At 49.0% G+C, this 23,926-nt stretch overlaps 1 protein-coding gene across 1 annotated transcript in view; it reads left to right on the top strand.

Annotated features, from left to right (window-relative positions):
• The window catches only part of DNMT1 (DNA methyltransferase 1), a 40,886-nt gene extending 21,214 nt beyond the window's left edge, over positions 1 to 19,672 (top strand). The window contains exons 13-40 of the mRNA XM_024557039.3: positions 202 to 236; positions 568 to 613; positions 706 to 786; positions 863 to 972; positions 3,593 to 3,711; positions 4,011 to 4,103; positions 4,562 to 4,713; positions 4,879 to 5,066; positions 5,153 to 5,336; positions 6,579 to 6,676; positions 6,891 to 7,038; positions 8,063 to 8,178; positions 8,387 to 8,591; positions 8,667 to 8,800; positions 10,218 to 10,391; positions 10,549 to 10,770; positions 11,743 to 11,935; positions 12,741 to 12,825; positions 12,956 to 13,084; positions 13,222 to 13,504; positions 13,829 to 13,970; positions 15,325 to 15,491; positions 15,853 to 16,030; positions 16,712 to 16,907; positions 17,254 to 17,417; positions 17,642 to 17,758; positions 18,763 to 18,853; positions 19,315 to 19,672. Coding sequence (XP_024412807.1) covers positions 202 to 236; positions 568 to 613; positions 706 to 786; positions 863 to 972; positions 3,593 to 3,711; positions 4,011 to 4,103; positions 4,562 to 4,713; positions 4,879 to 5,066; positions 5,153 to 5,336; positions 6,579 to 6,676; positions 6,891 to 7,038; positions 8,063 to 8,178; positions 8,387 to 8,591; positions 8,667 to 8,800; positions 10,218 to 10,391; positions 10,549 to 10,770; positions 11,743 to 11,935; positions 12,741 to 12,825; positions 12,956 to 13,084; positions 13,222 to 13,504; positions 13,829 to 13,970; positions 15,325 to 15,491; positions 15,853 to 16,030; positions 16,712 to 16,907; positions 17,254 to 17,417; positions 17,642 to 17,758; positions 18,763 to 18,853; positions 19,315 to 19,349 — 3,885 coding nt within the window. The 3' untranslated portion in view covers positions 19,350 to 19,672. The remainder of the gene's footprint in view (positions 1 to 201; positions 237 to 567; positions 614 to 705; positions 787 to 862; positions 973 to 3,592; positions 3,712 to 4,010; positions 4,104 to 4,561; positions 4,714 to 4,878; positions 5,067 to 5,152; positions 5,337 to 6,578; positions 6,677 to 6,890; positions 7,039 to 8,062; positions 8,179 to 8,386; positions 8,592 to 8,666; positions 8,801 to 10,217; positions 10,392 to 10,548; positions 10,771 to 11,742; positions 11,936 to 12,740; positions 12,826 to 12,955; positions 13,085 to 13,221; positions 13,505 to 13,828; positions 13,971 to 15,324; positions 15,492 to 15,852; positions 16,031 to 16,711; positions 16,908 to 17,253; positions 17,418 to 17,641; positions 17,759 to 18,762; positions 18,854 to 19,314) is intronic.
• The last annotated feature ends 4,254 nt before the right edge of the window (positions 19,673 to 23,926 follow it).

The following is a 23,926-nucleotide window of genomic DNA, read 5'->3' as shown; positions in this document are numbered from 1 at the left end:
TAAGGAAGTCTTTGGTTGTAAGAATTTTGATGATAAGACTTTACACACTGGAGATGGTTTGGGTCTCTGGTTCTTTGCCTTCTTTTCTACCTCTGACTAGGTTTTGTGATAACCATATATATAAAATTCTTATCTCTGAAGCATTATGCACATATAAAATACTTTTTTACCCTTCACTCCAATTTTGTTTTTTCCATTTAGGAGGAAAAGAGACGCAAAACTACATCCAAAGAACCGTAAGAACTTATTTTTGTCTTTATACATAGAGGTGATAATGTTAAAATAATTGTTCTAGAAAGAAAAAGTTTTTTTTTTTTTTTAATTGCCAGACCAGCCTTAGCTTTGAATCTGATCCGGTCTGTGAGCACAGGGCCAAGATGCTCCACTTCTTCTCAGTGAGGCAGGTCCCCTGCATGTGCTAAAGAGACACCTGTGACCTAGCACCTTGCCCCTTATGCAGTACCTGGTACTCATCTGTGTCGGGTGGGCTAGATTCGACTTTGTCAGTGGATTCCGACATGTTCTGAAAGGACTGAAAAAAGAAACTATCTTGTGTTTTGTTCCCAGAACTGAGAAAAAAATGGCTCGAACCAAAACAGTAATGTATTCCAAGGTAAACGCGCGTCTGGGGATAAAAGCGGTGGCGCAGCACTAACGGGGTTGCTTGGCGCCGGCTCTGAGCGCCGTTGTGTCGTGCCCCCACAGACCCATTTTCAGAGGTGCATTCAGTGTGGACAGTATCTGGATGACCCCGAACTGAAGTATGAACATCATCCCATTGATGCGGTAAGTTCCAGCTCTATCTTTAGCCTTCTATTTCCTTGGCTCATGTGCCTCTGCTTAATGGTCCAATGTCTCTCAGGTGGATGAGCCACAGTTGTTGACAAATGAGAGACTGTCCATCTTCGATGCCAATGAATCTGGCTTTGAGAGTTATGAGGCTCTTCCCCAACACAAACTGACATGCTTCAGGTACTGATACGCTCCTTCATTGTGACAGGGCACTTCCCTAAAGATGCCTGAGTGCTTAGTATCTCTAGCACTTTACCTGCGAATTTCTTATGCTGCTAACACTTGATGGGTAAAGGCCACAAAGCCGGTGGAAGTATAGTAGATCTTTGCAGGAGATTGGTGTTTTTTTGGGTGGGAGTTATTAAAACTTTACATGTTAAATCTTCAGTCTGTACACATCCTGGAGGTTATTCATTCCAATGAGGGCCAGCTTTGCTAGGTACTGTTATGTCTGTCAGGTGGTAACAACTATGACGTGTAAAAAGCATGGAAAGCGGAGCGTGGCTAGGAGAAAGAAGTTGTGTTTAGAATAGAATGGTGGGGAGATGACTTGAGCAAAGATTCAGTGGCATAAAGAGAACAAGCTGAGGGGATAGCTAGGGAAAGACATCCCAGGAGGAGGGAATGGCAGGGACAGGGGCCCAGAGGTGGGCGTGTGTCAGCTGTGGGAGACTCACTGACGAGACTGGTGGGGCTGGGGTAGGGAGGGGGTGGGGTGAGTAGTCGGGAAATGTAGTCAGGGAGCAGGGTGCCCCGGGGAGGGCTAGATCATACAGGGTTTTGCAGGCTGTGGCATTGACTCCATATTTTTGAGTGGCGGTCCATGGTATCTGGACTGTATCTTTGGCAAGGCTCAAATGAACCCTTGAGTGAACAGAGTCCTCATGCTCTTCAGCACCTTTCATTTAGTTTGCTCCCTCTTGCTGGAGGTGCAGTGGCTTCATGCAGAAGCAAAGGCTTTGCCTTGTTTTCTTGGTAAATGGCTTGGCTCTAGGACCAGCCCACATCTCCTTTTAGGCCTAGGCACATGCCGTTTCTCTCCCTGGGGAGGTGTTGTAGGGGCACGTGGATCACCTCAGTAATACCTGTTGTAAGCCTCAGGTGTACACCACTTCTGGGCATCCCTTTCTGACATCCTTGCCCCCAGCAGGTTGGGGGTGTTGTGTCCTGAGACAAGACCCCAGTGTATTTCTTCTGTAGCACTTTTCACACTCCCTGTGGTGGGTTGGTTTTATCCCCTTCTCCGCCACAGTCAGGATTTTGTTTCGTTTTGGGGTGCTGTTCATCTACCAGCAACCCCTAGCACGTGTCCCAAACCTCTGCCTGATGGCACAACCAAACATGCTGTGTTGGTATAGCCAGTGTCCGTGCCCTCCGGCCTCCCTGTAGCACTCCTCAGGCAGAGGCTTGGAGAGGGCCTGCTGTGGTCAATGATGTCAGGGCTGTTGTCTTGGCTTCCTCTCTAAGTCGGGGTCTGCTGTAGACTCACCCCTATAGGGTAGGGAGGTAGCAGTAAGGACAAACTTCCCAGAAATAACGTGCCTTTTAGCATCAGGCTGTCAGAGCCAGACTGCCCTGGTTAGTAGGGGACACTGTTTACCTCTGGTACTTGGGCCGAATAGGGTGCGTGGAAGCAGGTCTCAGATGGGGTTCAGCCCGTGAACCCATCAGTCCTGCCCCTACCTGGGACTGGGAATTTCTCCTTGATGCCACTTTTACTGAGAGAGCCCAGGGACAGCCCAGTTGGCTGGGCCCTGGATCTGCATCTTCTGTGGGCTTGCAGCTGGTGCCCCCCCTTGATACATGTCCATCTTTCCCACTGGACTCCAAGTCTCAAGAGCAGGGCTGTGACCCATGTCTGTTACCATGCCTGGCACGTAGTAGGGGAGCTCAGTTCAAGGTGCCCATTTTCGTTTTTTAAAAAGTTTTGTGATATTCCAAGATGAGGATTTCTGGCTTCCAAGGCCCTAGACTGGGAAAGTGGGGACAGATGGTCTCAGGAAACCTGCAGAGGTCCCTGCTTGGCCCGACTGAGGACTCTGAGGGATGGCCTGGCATCTCTTGTGCAGGACAGTGGTTTTGAGACCAGCATGAGCAGGTCCATAAGATGAACCTGTGATTCATGTTGTTCTTAAGTGTGGCATCCTGCTTAATGAGGAACACCCTCCCATATGTCAAGGATTGTCTCTGGATGGTGGAACCATGATGCCCTTAAACCTGAGCTTTACCTAGAAGAAGGCAGAAGCTATTATATAATATGCTTTATTTTACTAAACTTTTTGAGGTGAAACTCACATAACACAAAACTAACCATCTATTTTGAAAAGGTAAACCCATAGAAACAGAAAGCAGATCTGTGGTTGCTGGGGTTGAGGACAGAATAGGGAGTGACTGCTTAATGAGTAGGAGGGTTTTTTTGTTGTTTGTTTGCAATGAAACTCTTGGAGCTAGGTAGAGGTGACGGTTGCACAGCTGTGAGTAGAATGAGTTTAAGAGCTGGTATTTCTCTATTAGCAACATGCCAAGGGAAGATGTAGCGACTTGCTCTCTCGTGAGACTGCTTGCCATTCTACTGTCTCACTGATCTTTTGATGTTGCCTTTGCAGACACTGTAGTCTTGATGCACAGGTGGAAGCTGTTTGGGTGAGAAAACACTGTACTGATCTAGTGGTCTGGTGACCAGAAATATAAGAGTCCAGGAATTGCACGTAGTCCTGTCACCTTGTGTCCGAACTCGACTCTGTGCTGTGACTTGCCTTCACTGGTTAGCTGGTTAACGTGCTCTTTGTTGCCTGTCTAGTGTGTACTGTAAACGTGGTCACCTGTGCCCAATCGACACTGGCCTCATTGAGAAGAATGTTGAACTCTTCTTTTCTGGTTCAGCAAAACCAATATATGACGATGACCCATCTCTTGAAGGTAAGTGGAACATCCCAGCTTATTTTTGAGACAGATATTTTAAAAACAAATAACCCACCCCTAAAGTAATATTCAGCTGGAACTCCTGCCCCTTAAAGATAGGGCTTGAGACTGTGCTGTGAACAGCTCTAAGGATGTGCGCTCTGATGTCTGATGAGGACTGCCTGGCTTGCTGTAAGGGGTGTCAGCTCAGGTGGGCACTTCAAGTGCCACTTGGTCCAGCTGAGACTTTGATGTGAGTCATAGCTCTGTGTCCCTTTCCTTTCAAGAAATTGGTTTTCTTCTTTTCCATCTCTTAGGTGGTGTTAATGGCAAAAACCTTGGCCCCATCAATGAATGGTGGATCACTGGCTTTGATGGAGGTGAAAAGGCTCTCATTGGCTTTAGCACCTGTAAGTATGTGGCCAACTGTGGACTGTTCTGGGTTATGAAAGGAGCCTTTGCTTCTGTCTTCCCTGGGGCTTGATTGGGCTTCGGGACCTCTCAGTAAGCTCATGTGAACACCACGAACCTTGTGGTGACCACATGGGGTTCTGGGATGGCCTCTTGTATTAGTTACAGCTGGCCTTGGAATTGACCCTTCAGTTATACGAGTAGGTCATATTCTTGCAAGTCAAACCCAGACTAAATTTCAAAAATCAGAGATGAGCTAAATGAAAGCCCCTCAACAAGATCTCTAGTCAGTCCAAATAGGCCGCTTCTGAATGAGATAACTGTGCACTTTACGCTTTTGACACTTGGGTATGGAATGACTTAGACTCCTCATAAGCTTCATAGACTCTGCCCTTTGGCCACCATAGCTGCCATCAGGTTCAAACCGCTGTCTAAAAACATCTTCTGTTCACTCCAGCCTTTGCTGAATACATCCTGATGGACCCCAGCCCAGAGTATGCCCCGGTGTTCAGCGTAATGCAGGAGAAGATCTACATAAGTAAGATAGTTGTTGAGTTCCTGCAGAACAACCCTGACTCAACCTATGAAGACCTGATCAATAAGATTGAGGTACAAAGTTTTAAGTTCTTTCTAATGTGGCATTCACACCTATTTACATGCAATATAGGTATTGCTGAAAAGCTCATGTCTAAAATTAGTGGAAACTTTTTAAGTTCAATTAGAACAGTTTGGCCTAAGTCTAAGAAACTTCTGGTGTTGTTTTTTTCCTTAAAGACCACTGTTCCTCCTTCGGTGCTCAACCTGAATCGGTTCACTGAGGATTCTCTCCTTCGACATGCTCAGTTTGTGGTGGAACAAGTAGAGAGTTATGATGCAGCTGGGGACAGTGATGAGCAGCCCATCTTCCTGACCCCCTGCATGAGAGACCTGATCAAGTTGGCTGGGGTCACCCTGGGAAAAAGGTAAGGACGGAGCAGGGGTAAAATCGAAGACCTGAGAGCAGAGAAGGCAGAATGTCACGCTAACATGATGGGAATCTCTCTCCTAGACGAGCAGAGAGACGTCAGACCATCAGTCATTCCACCAAGGAAAAGGACAAAGGCCCTACTAAAGCTACCACCACCAAGCTGGTCTATCAGATCTTTGACACTTTCTTTGCAGAGCAAATTGAAAAGGATGACAGAGAAGACAAGGAGAATGCCTTCAAACGCCGGCGGTGTGGTGTCTGTGAGGTAACCTCACCTGGGATGAGCTCCCCGTGTAATCTAAGCGAATCACTCCCTTCTCTTTCTGGCTTGAGATGCTCACTGTTCACGTGTGAGCCCTAAAACATAAGCTGGGAGAAAGTTGGTGATCTGGGGAGAATTGAATGCCTCACAGACAAAACAGATTAATAAGACAGCTGTAGAAATTGGTGGGCTCAGACACCTTGCTGTTAATGCTACTGTCACTAACCAAGAAGCCTAGCTTCCCCAGTGGCGTTTGCTCTGCCTGTGTCTCACTGTGTCTGAAGGCCCAGCCTGAGGGCAGAGGGCGTGACTGCCCCACAGAATCGCTGCTTCCTCCAAGGGAGCAGAGCCTCCTGGGAGCTTGCCTTGTCTTAGGCTGTAACTTTCCCAGAAAAGTGGGGACTCTGTCCAACTCAGATTTGAGGCCTTAAAAGACCTCTCTTTGTGATTTTGGAGGTTTTTTGTTTTTTTTTTAACTTCACTCTGGAGGAATTAATCCCCCAAATCTTCTATGACCCAGAGATCAAATATATTTTGGTATCTATTTGACTTATTTTTGATGAAAACTTAGATACAAAAATACAGCAGCTGCCTTCATAACCACCCTGTGTTCACAGTGTCCGCTGGAGTTGGAGCTTTTCCTGTTGTCTTCAGACGCAGCCCTTAACGGGAATTTGCATGTGCTCACCATTCTTGTTTTGATTTTACTTTTTATCATCTAGCACATGTGTATCTAAGCTTTAAAAATGTCTTTAAATATATAGAACTGGTATTTTTGTAACCATGTTACGTGTTGATATCGGTAGATCTAGTTAATTCATTCTGACTATTCCATTAGTACTTCATTACCTGACATCCCAACTTACCCCTCGGTGATGGGCCACTTTTGATATTATAAATCGTGCTGCAGGCAGCATCCTTGAATGAGACTTCTGTGACTGCCTCTATTTAGAAGTAGAATTGCTGGGGTGTGGGTTAGATACTTCACTTTGATCTAGAAAACTGCTCTCCAGAGTGGTGTTACTAATGTAAACCCTTTGAGCAGTGCTGGTTTCCCCACACCTGTTTCACCACCGCAGTAACCTTCGCTGATCTGGAGGGTAGGAAGGGTACCTTGTTCCTGACTCTCATTTCCCGTGTGTCTCATGAGGCTAGACATACAGCTTCTAAAATTGTAATTCCCCAAAAACCTGGTTATCAGTTGTTACTAATGGCCATTTGATTTACTTTATCACTATCTTTCAGGTTTGTCAGCAGCCCGAGTGTGGAAAGTGTAAAGCCTGTAAGGATATGGTTAAATTCGGTGGTAGCGGACGGAGCAAACAGGCCTGCCAAGAGAGGAGGTAGGCCCGGCTGACCTTTGTGCTGGTTGCAGAGGACAGTGCCTGCTGATGGCTGGTGCTCTCTGTGTGGCTTGGCTACGTTGAAATGTGCAGAGCAGGCAGGAGTGTTTTATCTAGCGGTGTCCCAGGCCAGTCCCTGTTATCTGACTAAAACAGTCCCAGTCGGTTTTAAAAGGTGGTAAAAGGGACCTTGCTTATACAAGTGATTTTGTAGGTGTCCCAACATGGCCATGAAGGAGGCAGACGATGATGAGGAAGTGGATGACAATATCCCAGAGATGCCTTCACCCAAAAAAATGCATCAGGGGAAGAAAAAGAAACAGAACAAGAACCGAATCTCTTGGATTGGAGAAGCCGTTAAGGTAACCCTGGAGCAGGCTGTCCGTAGTCTTTCTGCCACCCTCTGAGAAGCGAGTTGTGTCCTCCTGTCTTGCCTCCAGGCCTCTCAAGCAGCCTGTATCCTCTCTCTCTTGCCTCATGAGAGGAGCAGAGCCAGCTGCGAGGCCCAGGCCTAGGCCCACAGTCACCCAGCAAAAATGTGGTGGTGTTTGTGTGCCAAAGACTTAAGAGTCATTAGAGTCCCAAAGTGGGTATTTGACACAGTTCTAAGGGTGTCGGGCTGCTTCCCCTTCACAGCTTGTTTTGAAGAGAGGTGTTAACCTCTCTGGCCTGGGAATGGGTGTCTTTGGGGCACTAGCAGATTGCCTCCTGGTCACTCTGGTCAGCTCCACAGGTAAGGCTCAGCTCCATTACCAAAGCTGGAAAGCCAATGTCCTCAACGCTGCTCCCTTGGTGTCCATAAGTCAAAGATACAGCCAGTTCACTCGGCAGGCGTGAGGCCACTCTCTTCCAGGTGTTGCTTCAGGCAGACACCCCTGCCCTGTGGTGCTGATGCTCCAGGAGGACAGATACACGTGCTACTGGGCAGGTGGAGAGCTGGAAGGGGGCTGGGGCCGTGAGGCTTTCCCAAGGAGGTGACCTCTGAGCTGGGACCCAGAAGGTGGGAGAGGAGCTGCCCCATAGAGATCTGGTGAAGAACCAGGGCAGAGGCTCTGACATGGGAACCAGTTTTCCTTGTGGGAGAAAAAGAAAGAGGCCTGTGAGGCTGAGAGAGGAGTCGGGGATGGGATGTGGTTTTAGGACCATGGTGAAGAGATGGGACTGGTGCTGTTAACATCGAATACTGGAACCTGGTTTGCTGCTGACTGGCAAGGGCAGAGCTGACAATAGAGGCAGATGGGTGTTCTCTACAGGAGTCAGGCCAGTATAGCTCATGACTTGACAAAATCAGTATGGGTTATGCCTTTATATTAACAACATGCTGGTCAAGCCTAGCACAGACCTTTAAACCCTTCTCCAGCTGAAATAAGCTCTGTTTGTTTTCAGACTGAGGGCAAGAAGACTTACTATAAGAAGGTGTGCATTGACTCAGAAACCCTGGAAGTGGGGGACTGCGTCTCTGTTATTCCAGATGACTCCTCGAAACCACTGTACTTAGCAAGGTTTGTATCTTTCCCTTTGCTTGACTTCAGCACACACTTTCTCTTGAACAAGTAGGAGATGCCTGTTTGCAAGAATAGCAGCAGCAGCTCTTTGTTCTACACTGAAACAAAACAAACAAACCCAAACCCTCCAAGTTCCCCCAGTAAACTCAAAGCAGATCTGCTGGTGAAGTTAGGACTTTCTTGCCTTCTGCTCTTCCGGCTCCAGGGTCACGGCATTGTGGGAGGACAGCATCCAAGGGCAGATGTTTCATGCCCACTGGTTCTGTGCTGGCATAGACACAGTCCTCGGGGCTACGTCAGACCCCCTGGAGCTGTTCCTGGTAGACGAATGTGAGGACATGCAGCTGTCATACATTCACAGCAAGGTGACAGTCGTCTACAAAGCTCCGTCACAAAACTGGGCCATGGAGGTGAGTGCCCAGCGCCCTCGTGTGCCCCTCTCACTGTGTGGGGTCATGCCTGACACAGCATCTCTGTCCCCAAAGGGAGGCATGGATCCTGAGGCCCTGATGGCAGAGGACAATGGGAAGACCTATTTCTACCAGCTGTGGTACGATCAAGACTATGCAAGGTTTGAGTCCCCTCCAAAAACTCAGCCGACGGAGGACAACAAGTACAAGTGAGTGCTAGCCCCGGGCCCTGGTGTTGTCACCTCCTTGGAGAGGACACCATGCCTCTGTGTGAATCACTCTAGCTTTTCACATGCTTCCATCTGCTGGGTTTCCTTCCCAAACACCATCCAATCGTTTTCCTTGTTACCCCAAGCTGGCCTGGCTTTGTTTCAATGGCTTTAGGTATATGGTACCCGGGCATGGAGTTACCTTTATGAGAAACGCTAGTGTCCAGGAGCAGGATTTATCTTTGCATTTTCAGCCTTTTTGCATGTTCTTCAGTCTCTGTACCACAGATTTCGTGTGTTCTTTCATTTCTTAGGTATCTTTTAAGTGAGATCTTTGATTCCATTTTACTCTCACTGGGGGGTGACTGCTTTTAGGGAGTCTTGCTTTTTTGAATGCTTAGTGCCCCATGCCTTCCTTCCTAACCTCTGTACCTGCCTTGTTTTGACTGAAAGTCGCCCCATACCTCTAGAGCAACAGTGAAGCTGATGGGGCGAAGCCTAGGAGGGCTCACTTAGACGCTTCTGGTGTTTCTCTAGTTGGCCTGGTGCTGCCTCTTGACTCTATTTTATTTTTAGAGAGGGAGAAAGAGGAGAGAAACATCAGCTGTGGTTGCCTTTTGCGTGCCCCCTACTGGGAACATGGCCCACAGCCCAGGCATGTGCCCTGACTGGGAATCCAACCAGCTACCCCTTGCTTCATAGGCTGGCACTCGATCCATTGAGCCACACCAGCCAGGGCTGATCTCCATTTTTAAGTCGGACTCCCAGTCTCCTTTAAGGAATAATGTTGAACTTCACCAAGTACCTATAACCTTTATATAGATAATGGTATGAGCCTGCTCTGATATTTTGAGTTCCTGATTGAACCACCCTTTGTATTCTTGCTCCTGGTGTATTTTTCACCATATTCTAGATTCTACTTGTTAATGTCTTAGGGTTTTTATAGCAAATATTGTATTTAAAAGTGGGATAGGTTTGACATTTTTCTGTGTTTATATATCTCTGGGCTTTGACCCTAAGTAAGTGCTTTCAGTGTATGAACACAGCCCTGGCTGGTGTGGCTCAGTGGGTTGGGTGCTGTCCTGCATGCCAACGGGTCGCTGGAAGGGTCAGCAGTTTGATTCCCAATCAGGGCACATGCCTGGGTTGAGGGCTAGGGTGTCATTTTGGGGGTGTGAGGGAGGCAACCAGTTGATGTTTCTGTCCCTCACTTTCTCCCTCCCAATTCCTCTCTAAAAACTACATGAGATCTAAAAAAAAAAAAAATGAACATAAAGTACAGGAAAGACACTTCCTTCAAACATCTGTAGAAATTTTCTCTTGGTCACCAGAGTCTCTGAGTTAAGCCAATGGCTTCTTACTACAGTCATTACCTGCCACCTCAGGGCCTGTTGTCTTTTGTCCTTTACTGCTTCAGATTCTGTGCAAGCTGTGCCCGTCTGGCTGAAATGAGGCAAAAGGAAATTCCCAGGGTCGTGGAGCAGGTTGAGGACATAGATGGCCGGCTTTTCTATGGCTCAGCCTCCAAGGATGGTGTCCAGTATCGAGTGGGTGACGGCGTGTACCTCCTCCCTGAGGCCTTCACATTCAAGTGAGTGACACCTTTGCCCAGGTCAGGGCCAGGACCCTTGGGTTGGCCGTTGTACCAGGCTGTTGCCTGTGAGCCATTGTCACTGGTCAGTCATACTGAACTACCTACTTTTTAAAGTTTAATGTTCAGTTACATGTAATTTTTGCTTCTCTTGCAGCATCAAGATGTCCAGTCCTGTGAAACGCCCACGGAAGGAGCCTGTGGATGAAGATCTGTATCCAGAACACTACCGGAAGTACTCGGACTACATCAAAGGCAGCAACCTGGACGCCCCTGAGCCATACCGAATTGGCCGCATCAAAGAGATCTTCTGTGTCAAGAAGAACAACGGCAAGCCCAATGAGACAGACATTAAGATAAGACTGAACAAGTTCTACAGGTCAGTGATGGCCTCTGCTTTTCCAGGAGGCAGCAGGCTCTTCTATAAAGTTCTGCCTGAAATGGGGTTGTAACATAGCACACACAGTGGTGTTCTAAGAGTCAGATAGAGGTAGCTGTTTTTTCCAGGTGTTTCTGATTATCTGAGTGCTGACAATGATGGAATTCTATTTCATAGCCTTGCTTTTCGTCCTTATTTTATAGCTGCGGGTTCTTTCCAAGGAAATCCCAGAGGTGGAATGTGCCAGCCTCTGTGCCTGAGGCAGCCCCAGAGAACTTTGTTCTTTTACAACCTCTTCGTTCCACCTCCGCCCCCTTGCCCCTCCCAGCACTCATCTTCCTGCTGATTTTCCTGGGCCCTCCTTTCTGTTGCTGGGGTTTCTCTCCGCCTACACTTTCTCAGTCTTGGGTGCACTGGGTCTTTTTCTGGAACCCTAGTAACTGGTAGTAGTTAGGAGCTAACCTGAAACTAAGCCATACAGGTAGCTGTAACATAGCTTCACTTGGCTAATGTATATCAAACACTTTCTGAAGTCCTTAAAATAATAATTTGCAAGAATGGGAAAGAAAGGAGAAGTCTAGCTGGTACAGATGAGAAAAAGAAGCTCTAGACATGCTTCTTAACAGGAGGCGGCCAGCCAGTCTTGACACAGGGCCAGTCTAGCCTGTTTGGGCTGCAGTGGAGGCATGAAGAGGAAGCGAATCATTCAACATACTGAACTACGTTAAGGTTTAATGTTCAGTTACGCATTATGGTTGCTTCTCTGCAGCATCAAGCTGTGTAAACATCTATGGAAGGAGCATTTGTTTCCAAGAATCCCACTGTTTGTAGTGTCTAATGGCAACTAAGGAGGATAGTGATCAAGCTGACCTAACTGGGAGCCATGGTCTTTTCCCATGGAGTCCCACAGCACCCCCAGCTGGGTGGTACCACTTAACTCACTGAATTGCTAACAGACTCTCCTGCTTGCAGGCCAGAGAACACACATAAGTCTACTCCAGCAAGTTACCATGCAGACATCAACCTGCTTTACTGGAGCGATGAGGAGGCGGTGGTGGACTTCAGCGCCGTGCAGGGCCGCTGCACTGTGGAGTACGGGGAGGACCTGCCTGAGTGCCTGCAGGACTTCTCCGCAGGCGGCCCAGACCGCTTCTACTTTCTTGAGGTTGTTGCCCTGGGCTTGCCGGAGGGAAAGGCTTCGGGTCAAACTCCCAGCCCCCAAGAAAGCACTTTAATTATTATACAGAGTACAAATTTACGACATTCAAAGCTGGAACTTAATACTTTTGGCTTTTTCTTTTTGTTTCCTTTTTGTAAGACAGCAATTGCTGGGAAGGTCTCAAATGCTCCTACTCTTCGTTTCTTAAAAAGTACAATGATAATATCAGTGTCCTAATGCAACTAAAATTCATTTGAAGACTATTAGGCCACCTCTGCTAGCTTGACCAGTGCCTTAGTGTGAGTTAGGGAGGGAGACCTCTTCCCCGGGGAGACACAGTCCTGCCCCTTGTCCCTTCAGCCAGCTGTCTGCCTCCGGCCAGGGCTACACACTGCAGTTGGCCCTGAGAGAAGATCCAGGAGTCTGTTAACTAAACTGATCACTTTTAAATTGCCTGCGCGTGGCCTCTGTGTCGGCTCACTTGAAATAACACGTTCCCACGTTTCCCCAGGTTTCGGTGTGGATAGATAGCCTCATCAGACTGGTGTCTTGGTGTAACACTTCTGCCTGTTTTTAGAATGAGTAGTCCAGGCACTTATCAAAGCAGGAATGTCAGTGTAGACCATGTGAAATATTTGTATTAATACAATTTAAAAGATTTTCCAGTGTAGTAAAATCAGAGTACTCTTGTTGGTGGCTATTTGCTTATGGCAATATTCAGGGAGAAATTAAGTAGATCTTTATCAAATTAATTTGTTATAGAAGACCAATGTGTTTTTCTGCCAGACTATTGTGGTTCTTCCCTTCCCAGGCCTATAATGCTAAAAGCAAAAGCTTTGAAGATCCTCCCAACCATGCCCGTAGCCCTGGAAACAAAGGGAAAGGGAAGGGAAAAGGTATGTCATTATCCCCTAGGGTTCTTTTCAAGTCCGTCTTCTATAACTCAGGCTACTTAATGTCTCTGAATCAATAAGGTGTTCGAAGCAAGTCAATACTCTGGTCTAATTTGTGGCTTGTGTCCTCCAGGGAAAGCCAGGGTAAAGTCTCAGCCATGTGAGCCAAGTGAACCCAAGGCAGAAATTCAGCTGCGAAAACTGCGGACCCTGGATGTATTTTCTGGCTGTGGGGGATTATCGGAAGGATTCCACCAAGCAGGTAAAGGCCAGGAGGTTCTTTCTCTGCACAGCTAATAAAACCAGACCCGGCACATTCTGCCTGGAGAGTTTTCTGGCTCTGGTCACCTTTCTGACTCATTCCAGGTTGTTTAAGGCCCTTTTGTCTCTTTCTGCCAGGCATCTCAGAAACGCTATGGGCCGTTGAGATGTGGGACCCTGCGGCCCAGGCATTCCGGCTGAACAACCCTGGGTCCACCGTGTTCACGGAGGACTGCAATGTCCTGCTGAAGCTGGTCATGGCCGGGGAGGTGACCAACTCCCGCGGCCAGAAGCTGCCTCAGAAGGGAGATGTGGAGATGCTGTGTGGCGGGCCACCATGCCAAGGCTTCAGTGGCATGAACCGCTTCAATTCTCGTACCTACTCCAAGTTCAAGAACTCTCTGGTGGTCTCTTTCCTCAGGTAAACGGGGCAGAGGCCCCTCTGTGTTCAGTGCTGCCTGTGGCTGACCCCACAGCCAGCCCTGGGGCTGTGGGACTGAGGGTGTGCCTGGGCGAATAGTCACTGCTTTATCTTTCCCAGCTGCTGGTGGCCATGTGCTGAGGTGAAGCGCCTGGTCTTTGCCTTCAGGAGCTAATGGCTCACTTTCTGCTGAGGAGAGAGTGACCTTAAGAATTGGGAGGGTCTGTTTCTAGGCAGCCAGACATTGACCATTTGGGAGTGGCTTTTGATAGAGCAGGTCTTTTTTTCTCTCAGTCCAAATGGTGACTCTCGTGCCTCCCACAGCTACTGTGACTACTACCGGCCGAGGTACTTCCTCCTGGAGAATGTCAGGAACTTCGTCTCCTTCAAGCGCTCCATGGTCCTAAAGCTCACTCTCCGCTGCCTGGTCCGCATGGGCTATCAGTGCACCTTCGGCGTGTTGCAGGTGGGGCCCCCAGGGAATGGGGCACGGGTTGGGGCGGGGGTGGATGTGGTCAGGAGGCGGGTCACTGCTCCCTGGACTGACTGCAGTGGAGTGTCTCCGTCTGAAAATAAGGCTCAAAGGGCCAGGCCTGAGAGTGACAACCAGCTGTGCTGCCGAGGGCAGGGAGATAGCCGCCGGGGCCCCCACCTACCACTGGGAAGCCTGCAGCCTTTCGATCTGAAAGCTTGGAGCCGGTGTCCCAACACATCCACCTCTTAGGGTCTTCTTGTGTGCCTGAGGAGGGGCTGCATTCAGGGGGGCTCTTGGCTGTTTCGTTTGTAGCTCACTTCCTTGATAGGGAACGGTGGTGGCCAAGTATGATGCTCTAGGCAGCCTTAGATCCCCACGGCGGGGTGGGTGTGGCCAGGTCGGCAGAAGTGCACACAGACCAAACTGTCAATGGGGTAAAACATGAGTGTTTCCTCTGGGTGAATGCATGTGCGTACAGACACCTAGAGAGGGCAAAAGTCACATTCCAGGTGGCTACCAATGGCTATGACCGCAGGAGTTGCAATTTGGGATGACCCATCGGGAGCATGCCTTACCTGAAGGCAGCCTCTCTGTGTATATCCTTTTAGTCGTTGTTGGCATAACTAATGCTGAGAATAACTAACACTGAGATGACTGTCAAAATGGGAGGGGAGGTTGGCTGGAGAGCCGTGAGTGAGTGGGTACCAGTCACATGGCTCTCCCCAGTTCTCTGGGGTGTCCAGGCTCACGGGTCAAGCCTGGTTGGCAGCCATGTTCTCTGTCCCTGTGACCACGGGCTGCCAGGTAGGTGGCTGGGCTCTGTGCAGTCTCCTCTACCCTCTCCTCCTCAAGTGCTGTGACCAGAAGTCCCTGCAGTGCTCTATAAAGAGCTGGCTGGGTCCCCAGTGGAATTTACTCCATCCTCTCCGGTAGCCACCACCTGGAATCTTAGGTTTTCATCTGGTCTCTTTTTTTTTTTTTTTTCCTTAATTGATTTGATTGAGGTGCGGGGGAGAGGAAGGAAGTGATTGAGGGAGAGGGAGAGAGAAGCATTGATTTGTTGTTCTACTTACTTAGACATTCATTGGTTGATTCTTGTGTGTGCCTTGGCGGGACTAAACCCACAACCTTGGCGTATTGGGATGATACTCTAAACAGCTGAGCTACCCAGCCAGAGCTGGTCTCACTTCTTGTCAGGAGTAAACCCGATGGGTTAATTTTGAGTTTTCTGGGTGAGCTGTGCTCCAGCCAGCTGCTCCAGAAAGTGGGGTATCACTGATCCCAGACTTTGGTTCAGCCACTTGGAGTGCCAGTTGACCTGTGTGTATGGCTGTCCTGTGCACAGGCTGGTCAGTATGGTGTGGCCCAGACACGGAGGCGAGCCATTATCCTGGCTGCAGCACCTGGGGAGAAGCTCCCCCTATTCCCAGAGCCACTGCACGTGTTTGCGCCCCGGGCTTGCCAGCTGAGCGTCGTGGTGGACGACAAGAAGTTTGTTAGCAACATAACCAGGTAGGAGCCCCCCGCTCTCCCTGTGTCATGGTGTTTGTGAGTGTCACCCAGGGAAGTTCAGCGTTGGACTCTGCCACCTCCACTGTCATGTTCTGACCCCCGAGTAAGCACTGTGTACAAAGCAGGGGCCAGGTACCTGGCTGTAGTCATGAGCAAAGCCCAACTAGAGCCTCTCTCCTTCCCGGGTGGAGTCTAAGAAGAATGCTGCCCATGTGACCTCAGGCAGCCCTTTGACCTCTGAGATGGGATGTCCCCTCTCTAAAGAGGGCAGTGCCAGCAGTCGGGATGGCAATAGTGCCTGGAGGAACAGTGGCAGTATGCGTCCCCAGAAGTGTCAACTGTCTGCCACACTCTGTTGCAGGCTGAGCTCAGGTCCATTCCGAACCATCACTGTGCGCGACACGATGTCTGACCTTCCTGAGATCCGGAACGGAGCTTCGGCCCAGGAGATCTCGTACAACGGGGAGCCTCAGTCCTGGTTCCAGAGGCAGCTCCGGGGCTCGCAGTACCAGCCCATCCTCAGGGACCACATCTGTAAGGTAACATTGCCCAACAGAGGGGCCCTCCTTCAAGCTGCCTCCTAGGAACAATAGACCTGGGGGAGCCCAGCCAAGGTTTGGGGTGGGAAGCAGGATCTGACCCCAGCCCCACTCCAGCTGCCTTTCTGCTCTTGGCCCCTAACCCAAACCACTGTCATCTCGACTGGCCTGCAGCCTCACTGCTTCCTGCTTCTCTTCTTGCCCCCACTGCCCATGCCCCCTATGGCAGCACGTAGTCACGTAAAGCCTCGACTAGAGCTGTTGCTTTTTGTGGAGTAGGCCTGGAGTGGTGTGTCTGGTCACTGCCCCTCTGGTTGACCTCTGTTGCCACTCCTCTCTGCGTGTTGTCCCAAACATGCCAAACCTGGCCTTTTGTGCCCCCAGCTGCTGCTGCGCTTTGTATGGTAGCGCTCAGTTCAAGCACCCTCTCCATGCTTATCCGGAAGCTGTTACTTCACCTGTTCCCCCCACATTATTCCTCATCCCTGCTCTATCTTCAGGGCTCACGTGTGGGCCCTGTCCAAGCTGTCCATTTGGGTAACTCATCTGCCCGAATGGGAGATGAGCCCTTTGGGGGTTCCTGATTGCTGTGGTGTCCCCAGAGCCTAGAGCAGTGGTGCCCAGCCCACCTCAGATGCTCCCTGGGCTGGGTCACAGCTGGGCCTTGCCACACTCCTTCAGGACATGAGCGCCTTGGTGGCTGCCCGCATGCGGCACATCCCTCTGGCACCGGGCTCAGACTGGCGCGACCTGCCGAACATCGAGGTGCGACTCTCTGATGGCACCATGGCCAGGAAGCTGCGGTACACCCACCACGACAAGAAGAATGGGTGCAGCAGCACCGGGGCGCTCCGAGGGGTCTGCTCCTGTGCGGAAGGTAGGACCCCTGTGTGTGCCCTGGAGGTAGCTTCCTTCAAGTTTATTGTGAAGCCCTGGCCCCTCAGGTCCTGGTTGCCCCACAGCAGTTGGTTGGCTCGGGTGAAAAGGTGCTGTTATATGGGGTTCCCCAGCAGGACCTCCTGGGTGCTGCCGCTCACTAAGCCAGTGGTTCTGGGCACGGCACACATGCTAAGCCTGGGTGTCCCCCTGGTAAAATTGTGCCCAGGGAGCGGAGACTGTTGACTGCTGTGTTCCTGGATGGGCTCCGAGTGGCACAGGTACCTTCCTGGGCTTTTCTTCCTATTCCATAACGTCAGCCTCATTGCAACCCTCTCTTCAATCAGGCAAAGCCTGTGACTCCACGGCCAGACAGTTCAACACCCTCATCCCCTGGTGCTTGCCCCACACCGGCAACAGGCACAACCACTGGGCTGGCCTCTACGGACGGCTTGAGTGGGACGGCTTCTTCAGCACGACTGTCACCAACCCTGAGCCCATGGGCAAGCAGGTAGGATGGAGGACCCTGGTCAGGCCTGGGAAGGGGATCAAGGCACAGGCTTAGCAGGTGGGGGTAGCCTGTCAGGAGCTGGCACTCCTTACCACCTGCCTCAGTGCTGATGGAGACAGGTTCACTGGCTGAGGCCTAAGGCTGGACTTCTCCACGGCACAGTTTTCCACCCTGCCCACAATGGCAGGTCTTGTGCCCTGCCCCACCATGCCTCTCGCCTGCAGGGTCGTGTGCTTCATCCTGAACAGCACCGTGTCGTGAGCGTGCGGGAGTGTGCCCGCTCCCAGGGCTTCCCGGACACTTACAGGCTGTTTGGCAATATCCTGGACAAGCACCGTCAGGTCAGTGCAGTGGAACAGAGTCAGCTTGCTTCTCCTCTGGCCTTGAGGAGGGGCTGGTGGGAAGGGGCCCCCTCTCACCCATGAACAGGGTAAAGAGTGGTTCAGTGGGGAGCACAGCTCCCACAGGGACGCAGATTGGCCTCAGCACTCCCAGCACGGGGACAGCCAGGAAGGACGGTCCCTGTCCCTGGGCTCAGAGTACTTATGGGTCAGACTGAGTCGCTAAGCATGTGTGTTGCTGGTCACAGCTCTGAGGTGGATTTACCCCAAAGGAAAGTTTTAATGCAATGAACTTCAGAGAGGGAGCAGACTAAATACATAGTGGGGAAAATTCACTATTGCTAAGGGTTGAAATGAACCAGCAGTTCCTCTCTGATTGCTAGGGGGTTAGGTTGGCTTCTTGAATGAATGTATTTCCACCCAAGTAATGCACACACAGCTTAAAAAGCCAATGGTGCCTAGGGGTTATAGGGGAAAACGCCTCTTTCACCCTGTACCCCAGTCCTATTCTCCAAAAGCACCCGCTCAGCTAGAAATGAAGCATGGTGGCTTTCACATCTGGATCTTTTTCTAAAGTCCTTTAAAAAAAAAAAAATTCAGTTTTGGAGAGAGGGTATGGGAGGGAGAAAGAGGAGAGAAATATCAATGAATGTGTGGTTGCCTCTCGTGTGCCCCCCTGCTGGGGACCTGACCCATAACCAAGGCATGTGCCCTGACTGGGAATTGAACCAGTGACCCTTTCGTTCTCAGGCCAGCATTCAATGCACTGAGCCACACCAGCCAGGGCTTTAAAGCCCCTTAAAGGTTCCCTTTTCTGTGGGTGGTTCTTGACATGTTGGAGTTTGGGGTGGGAGGAAGAGCTGATTGGCAGGTCAGAGGGTCATCATGGTGAAAAGGCTCATGTGAGCATGAGACCAGGGGCCCAGTGTCCTCACTGGGCAGAGGCTGGTGCCGACCCCAGCTGTGCCAAAGTAGGCATCACCCTCCTTACTTCCTTCCTGCAGGTGGGTAACGCCGTGCCACCGCCCCTGGCCAAAGCCATTGGCTTGGAGATCAAGCACTGTTTGTTGGCCAAAGCTCAAGAGAGTGCCTCAGGTATGGTGGATGTGGGCAGGCTGGGGGCAGCCAGGGTGTAACTCTAGGGTCGGGGACTTGGGCAAGTCACACACCCTCCCTAGTGGCCTCACTTCTCTCTGGGCAACTGTGAGATGGGATGAGTCACGCATGGCTGGTGCTCAGAATCGGTACCCTGCACATAGTGAGCAGTTGGGTCTCTGGGCACTTTCCCCTGTCCCTCTGGGTGAGCCCGACTCAGGTGGGCCTGCCTCAGCCTCTAACACAGGCAGTTTGGAAACTTCCTAGGGGACACCTTCGAGCAGCGCTCAGTCTTCCTGAATGTTCGTTCAGAGCTGCTACAGGTTCTTTTACAGTCAGCCATTAATACTGATGCCTAGGCATTCAGGTAGTTCTGATTTTGTGTATTTGCTGTGCTTGCCTGTTGTAGGGTGATGTTGTATATATTCCCTACAGTGACTTTCCATTTTCTCTCCCTTCAGTTAAAATCAAGGAGGAGAAAACTATCAAGGACTAGTATCACCCTCCCGTCGCCCTTGTGTCTGGCACCAGGGATCCCCAATGTGCACTGATGTTGTATTTTTAACATGTTGAGATCTGTCAGTTCAAATGTGTTGTACACGGTGTTTGTGGCCTTGGCTGACATGCAGCTGTTCTGTAAGGTTTGCTTATCAACAAATGACTTAGTGATCAAATTGTGCAGTACTTTGTGCATTCTGAATTTTAAAAGTTTTTTATTATGCATTATATCAGATCTACCACTGTATGAGTGGAAATTAAAACTTTATGTAGTTTTTATATGTTGTAATATTTCTTCAAATAAATCTCTCCTATAAATCACCTTGGCTGGTGACTCATGATTTACAAGGGGCTTCTGGCTGTCTCTCAGCTGAGGCTGGGTGAGAATGGGCTCTTCAGTGCTGATGGTGATCACACAAGAGGCATTGGTGTGAAGTTAGGTCACTTCATGTGTCCCATGTGCATATTAGGGGTGGGGGTTAACTTGTGCGACTCAGTTCTGGCCAATGAGGCGCAAGTGGAACTTGCTAGTGTAGCTTCCAGGAAGGTCTTTTAAAGGAATAGTCTTAGTTGGCCTAACTCATGGCCTTGTAGGCCTTCTTTGGAGTGGGCTGTGATGCCTGGCAATGCAGCAGCCATCTTGTGACCATGAGGTCAGAGGCCCCTTGCAGTTGATGGTGGAGCAAGAAGAGAGGAGTCAAGAGCCCTGGCCTGCCACCCCCAGACAAACCCCTTATTTGTTTAAGAATCTACTAGGTGGGCTTTCTGTGCTTTCAGCCTAACCCAACCCTACTGAATTCTAAGACGAACAAAACTTTGTGGTTTCTCTTTTGGGAAAGGACTTGCTATAAAATGTCGTCAAAGCACAAGCAGACAAACATCAGTCTCCAGCCCTCATGACCCAGAGAACCACCATTAAGATGTTAAGTGCCACCTGCTCCACCACCTGTACGTGTATTTTCATAAATGGTATCCTCGGGGGCACTCCCGACTGTAACTTCCTACTCAGCGAGTCCCAGGTGTTTCAGTCATAAGACTATAGGACTAAATATAATTCAAATGCAAACTTCACTAAGTTCCTTATAGGTAGTTAGGTGTTCGCCTTTTTTTTTTTTTTTTTTTTTTGCTGCAAACAAACAGCACTGCACTGAACATTCTGTACATTTTCTTCCATCATCTTCAGGGAACTATCTCAAGAGGTTCTGAGACTACTGAGTATAAAATTTTAAACATAGTATTACTGTTTAACTTTTTGAGGAACTGTCAAACTTTTCCAAAATGACTGTACTATTTTATAATCCCATCAGCGATGTATGATGATTCCAATTTCTATACATCCTCTCTAACACTTATTATTTTGCTTTTTTTAAAAAAAATAATCATCCTGCCCTGGCTGGTGTGGCTCAGTGGGTTGAGCGCCGGCCTGTGAACTGAAAGGTTGCCAGTTTGATTCCCAGTCAAGGCACATACTGGGGCCATTATCTCTCGTACACTGATGTTTCTCTCCCTTTCTTTCTCCATCCCTTACCCTCTCTCTAAAAGTAAGTAAATAACATCTCAAAAAAAAAAACCCTAATGGGGCCCTGGCTGATGTGGTTCAGTGGATTGAGCACCTGCTTGTGAACCAAAGGGTCACAGGTTTGATTCCCAGTCAGGGCACATGCCTGGGTTGCAGGCCAGGTCCCCAGTAGGGGGCATGCAAGAGGCAACCACACACTGATTTCTCACCCTCTTTCTCCTTCCTTTCCCCTCTCTCTACAAATAAATAAATAAAATCTTAAAAAAGTAACTAGTTTGTTTTTTTTTTTAAATCCTAATAGGTGCAAATTAGTATCTCACTATGCTTTGGATTTGTGTATTATATATGTTTATGTGTTAATTTTTTGAACACTGATAAAAATCATAACAAAATCTACCATCTTAACTGTTTTTAAGTGTACAGTTCAATGGCATTGAGTATATTCACATTGTTTCACAACTGTCTCTGCCATCCATTTGCAGAATTCTTTCCATCTGCAAAACTGAAACTGTCCCCACGAAACACTGACCCCCCCAGGCCCTGACAGCCACCATCTACTTTCTGTCTCTATGAATCTGACTCCCCCAGGGACCTCATGTAATTGGAGTCATACAGTATTAGTCCTTTTTGTGACGGGCTTATTTCATGAGCATAGTGTCCTCGGGGTTCATCCATGTGGTAGCGTGTGAATTTCCTTTTTAAGACTAAGTAATATTCCATTATATGAATGCAGTGCATTTTGTTTATCCAGTCACCCACCACTGTGTTGCTTCTCCTTGTGGTTATTATGAAGCACGCTGCCATGAACACGGGTGCAAACACCTGTCACATCACTACTTTCAGTTCCTTTGGTTATATGTCCAGAAGTGGGATTGCTGGATCATGTGGAATTTCTGTGTTTAATTTTTTGAGGAACTGCCATACCAGTTCCCATAGCAGCAGGTTGTTTTTTAATGAAGTAACTTTCAAGGCATGGCTGAAACCCCTTTGCTTGCCTCCCAGGTCCCCATCCTCGCCTCCCACACACAGCCACTGAGAGAATGTGGCTGTGTCTCCTTCCTGCCCATGGTTTCTGGCAGTTACCAGCTTTGTGTGTGTCCATAAATGTTGTATTCTGTGTCTTTAAAAATAATAAATAAATGCTATTCTACTGCACATATTTCTCAGCAACCTGCTTTTCTCCCTCAAGTGTGTTTGGAGCTTTTAGAGAAAAGCCAGCTATAGAAAAAGAACGATGAATTGCAAACAACCAGAATTCAGGCCAGCGCTTGTCTCCTTTCTGTATCATGAGGAAGCCTCTCTAACACCCTGTCCTTGTCAGAGTGACCGTCCTCATGCGCATGTGTAATGTGCCAGTGGGTTTTGTGTACATTCACATGCAGCCGTCTGCTACTACTAATAGAAAACTTACATAGTGGCAACCGATCATCATTGGCACCAATTCACGGCCAATGGGAACCCCCAAATTGGGGTGTGCTGAAAAAGAAAACTTTATTCGGTGAAAATCAACTCAATTGCGACACAGCCTGGTGGAGACACAGCCCTGGGGGCCAGGCCCCCCTCTGGGTAGGCAGCTCTGCACCCTGCTGGTCCACTCTGCTCCCTGCCAGTCTGCACTGCTCTGCACTGGTCTGCTCTGCTCTGCTCATCAGTGTTTCACCTCAGCCAGGGAAGCTCAGTGTTAAGTTAAAAAAGGGAAAGTGCGCTCACAGAGCAGAGGGGAGCTGGCGTACATAGGCAGGAGTCCACGCTCCTGGTCCTTGATTGGTCCATCCTGGTGCAAATGAGGACTCCCAAACTTCGCAGTTTGATTGATCCAAGTGGCACTGTCCTGACTGGTCAGAAATGAGCTGCTCTGATTGGTGGATGTTGATGGGAGCTATAACAGCGCTGGTCCAATTGGATGGGGAAGCTTTAGTCCTATTGATCAAAGTAGGATTCCAGGAGCTCTTGTAAGAGCTGACTGGGATGGCAGGAGCGCAGTGTGGGCAGTTAGTGCAGAGGCAGGTAGTTTAGTACAGGCTTCTCCCCAAAATGCAGTTTGCGTGAGAAGGAACTGTGTAGAAACCGCTGCTAGGCTCTGTTTTTGAAAATTTGGCATGTGAGAGGCAACCGTTTCTCTCGCACATGTTTCCGTCCCTCTTTTTCTCTTCCTTTCCCCTCTCTCTAAAGTAAATAAATGAAATCTTTAAAAAATAAATACATAATATTTAAGCCCAGTTAGCCACAAGGAGCCCTTCTTAGTAAGTATCTTCTTTCTCAGGGTCCACAGTAGACAGTATCAGACAAACACTAATCCAGTACTAGGTCTACTCTAGTCCCGGTTCTGGGGCTGGACGCAGAGCAGTGAGACAGACCCACACCTGCCTCAAGAACAAGGCAGGCAGACAAACCCCACAACAAATGAGGTGATTTTTAAGAGTGAGAAATAATTAAATACAAATAATTAAAACAGAATTGGGATAAATGATTCTGAACCTTGCTTCGTTCCCCTCCAACAGGAAAGTGCACAGATCTTATAGGTGCAGTTGGATTCTTTTTAAAAGTGCATTTGCCTGTGTCACAAACCAGCAAAACCAAAATGTATAAAATTCCTGTCACCCTGGAAGGATGCCTGGTGCCCTGCCCACTAAGAGATCAGCACAGTTCTGATTTCTGCTACTCTAGGTTAGTTTTGCTTATTTGAGAATTTCCCACAAATGGAACCATATGCTGTCTAGCCTTTGTGTCCTGTATTCATGTCATTGCGTGTATCAGTTTCCCCCTTCTTTATTGCCATATAGTATTCCACTGTACAGATGGACCACAGTTTATTGTTTGTCCCTTCATCTGTTGATGGGCTTTTGAGTTGTGTTATGGGTTGGTTGTGGGCCCCCCCCCCCACCAAATTCATATGTTGAAGCTCTAACCCCCAGGACCTCAGAATGTGAGTGTATTTGGAGATGGAATCTTTACAGAAGGCACTGAGATAAAATGAAGTCATTAATCCAGTATGACTGGTGTACTTGTAAGGACCATGTGAAGACACGGAGAAAACAGCCATCGATGAGCCAAGG

Source organism: Desmodus rotundus, chromosome 9 (genome assembly GCF_022682495.2).
Source record: "Desmodus rotundus isolate HL8 chromosome 9, HLdesRot8A.1, whole genome shotgun sequence".
Taxonomy (NCBI): domain Eukaryota; kingdom Metazoa; phylum Chordata; class Mammalia; order Chiroptera; family Phyllostomidae; genus Desmodus; species Desmodus rotundus.
Note: the sequence above shows the minus strand (reverse complement) of the source record. Positions and strands in the feature narration are given on the sequence as shown.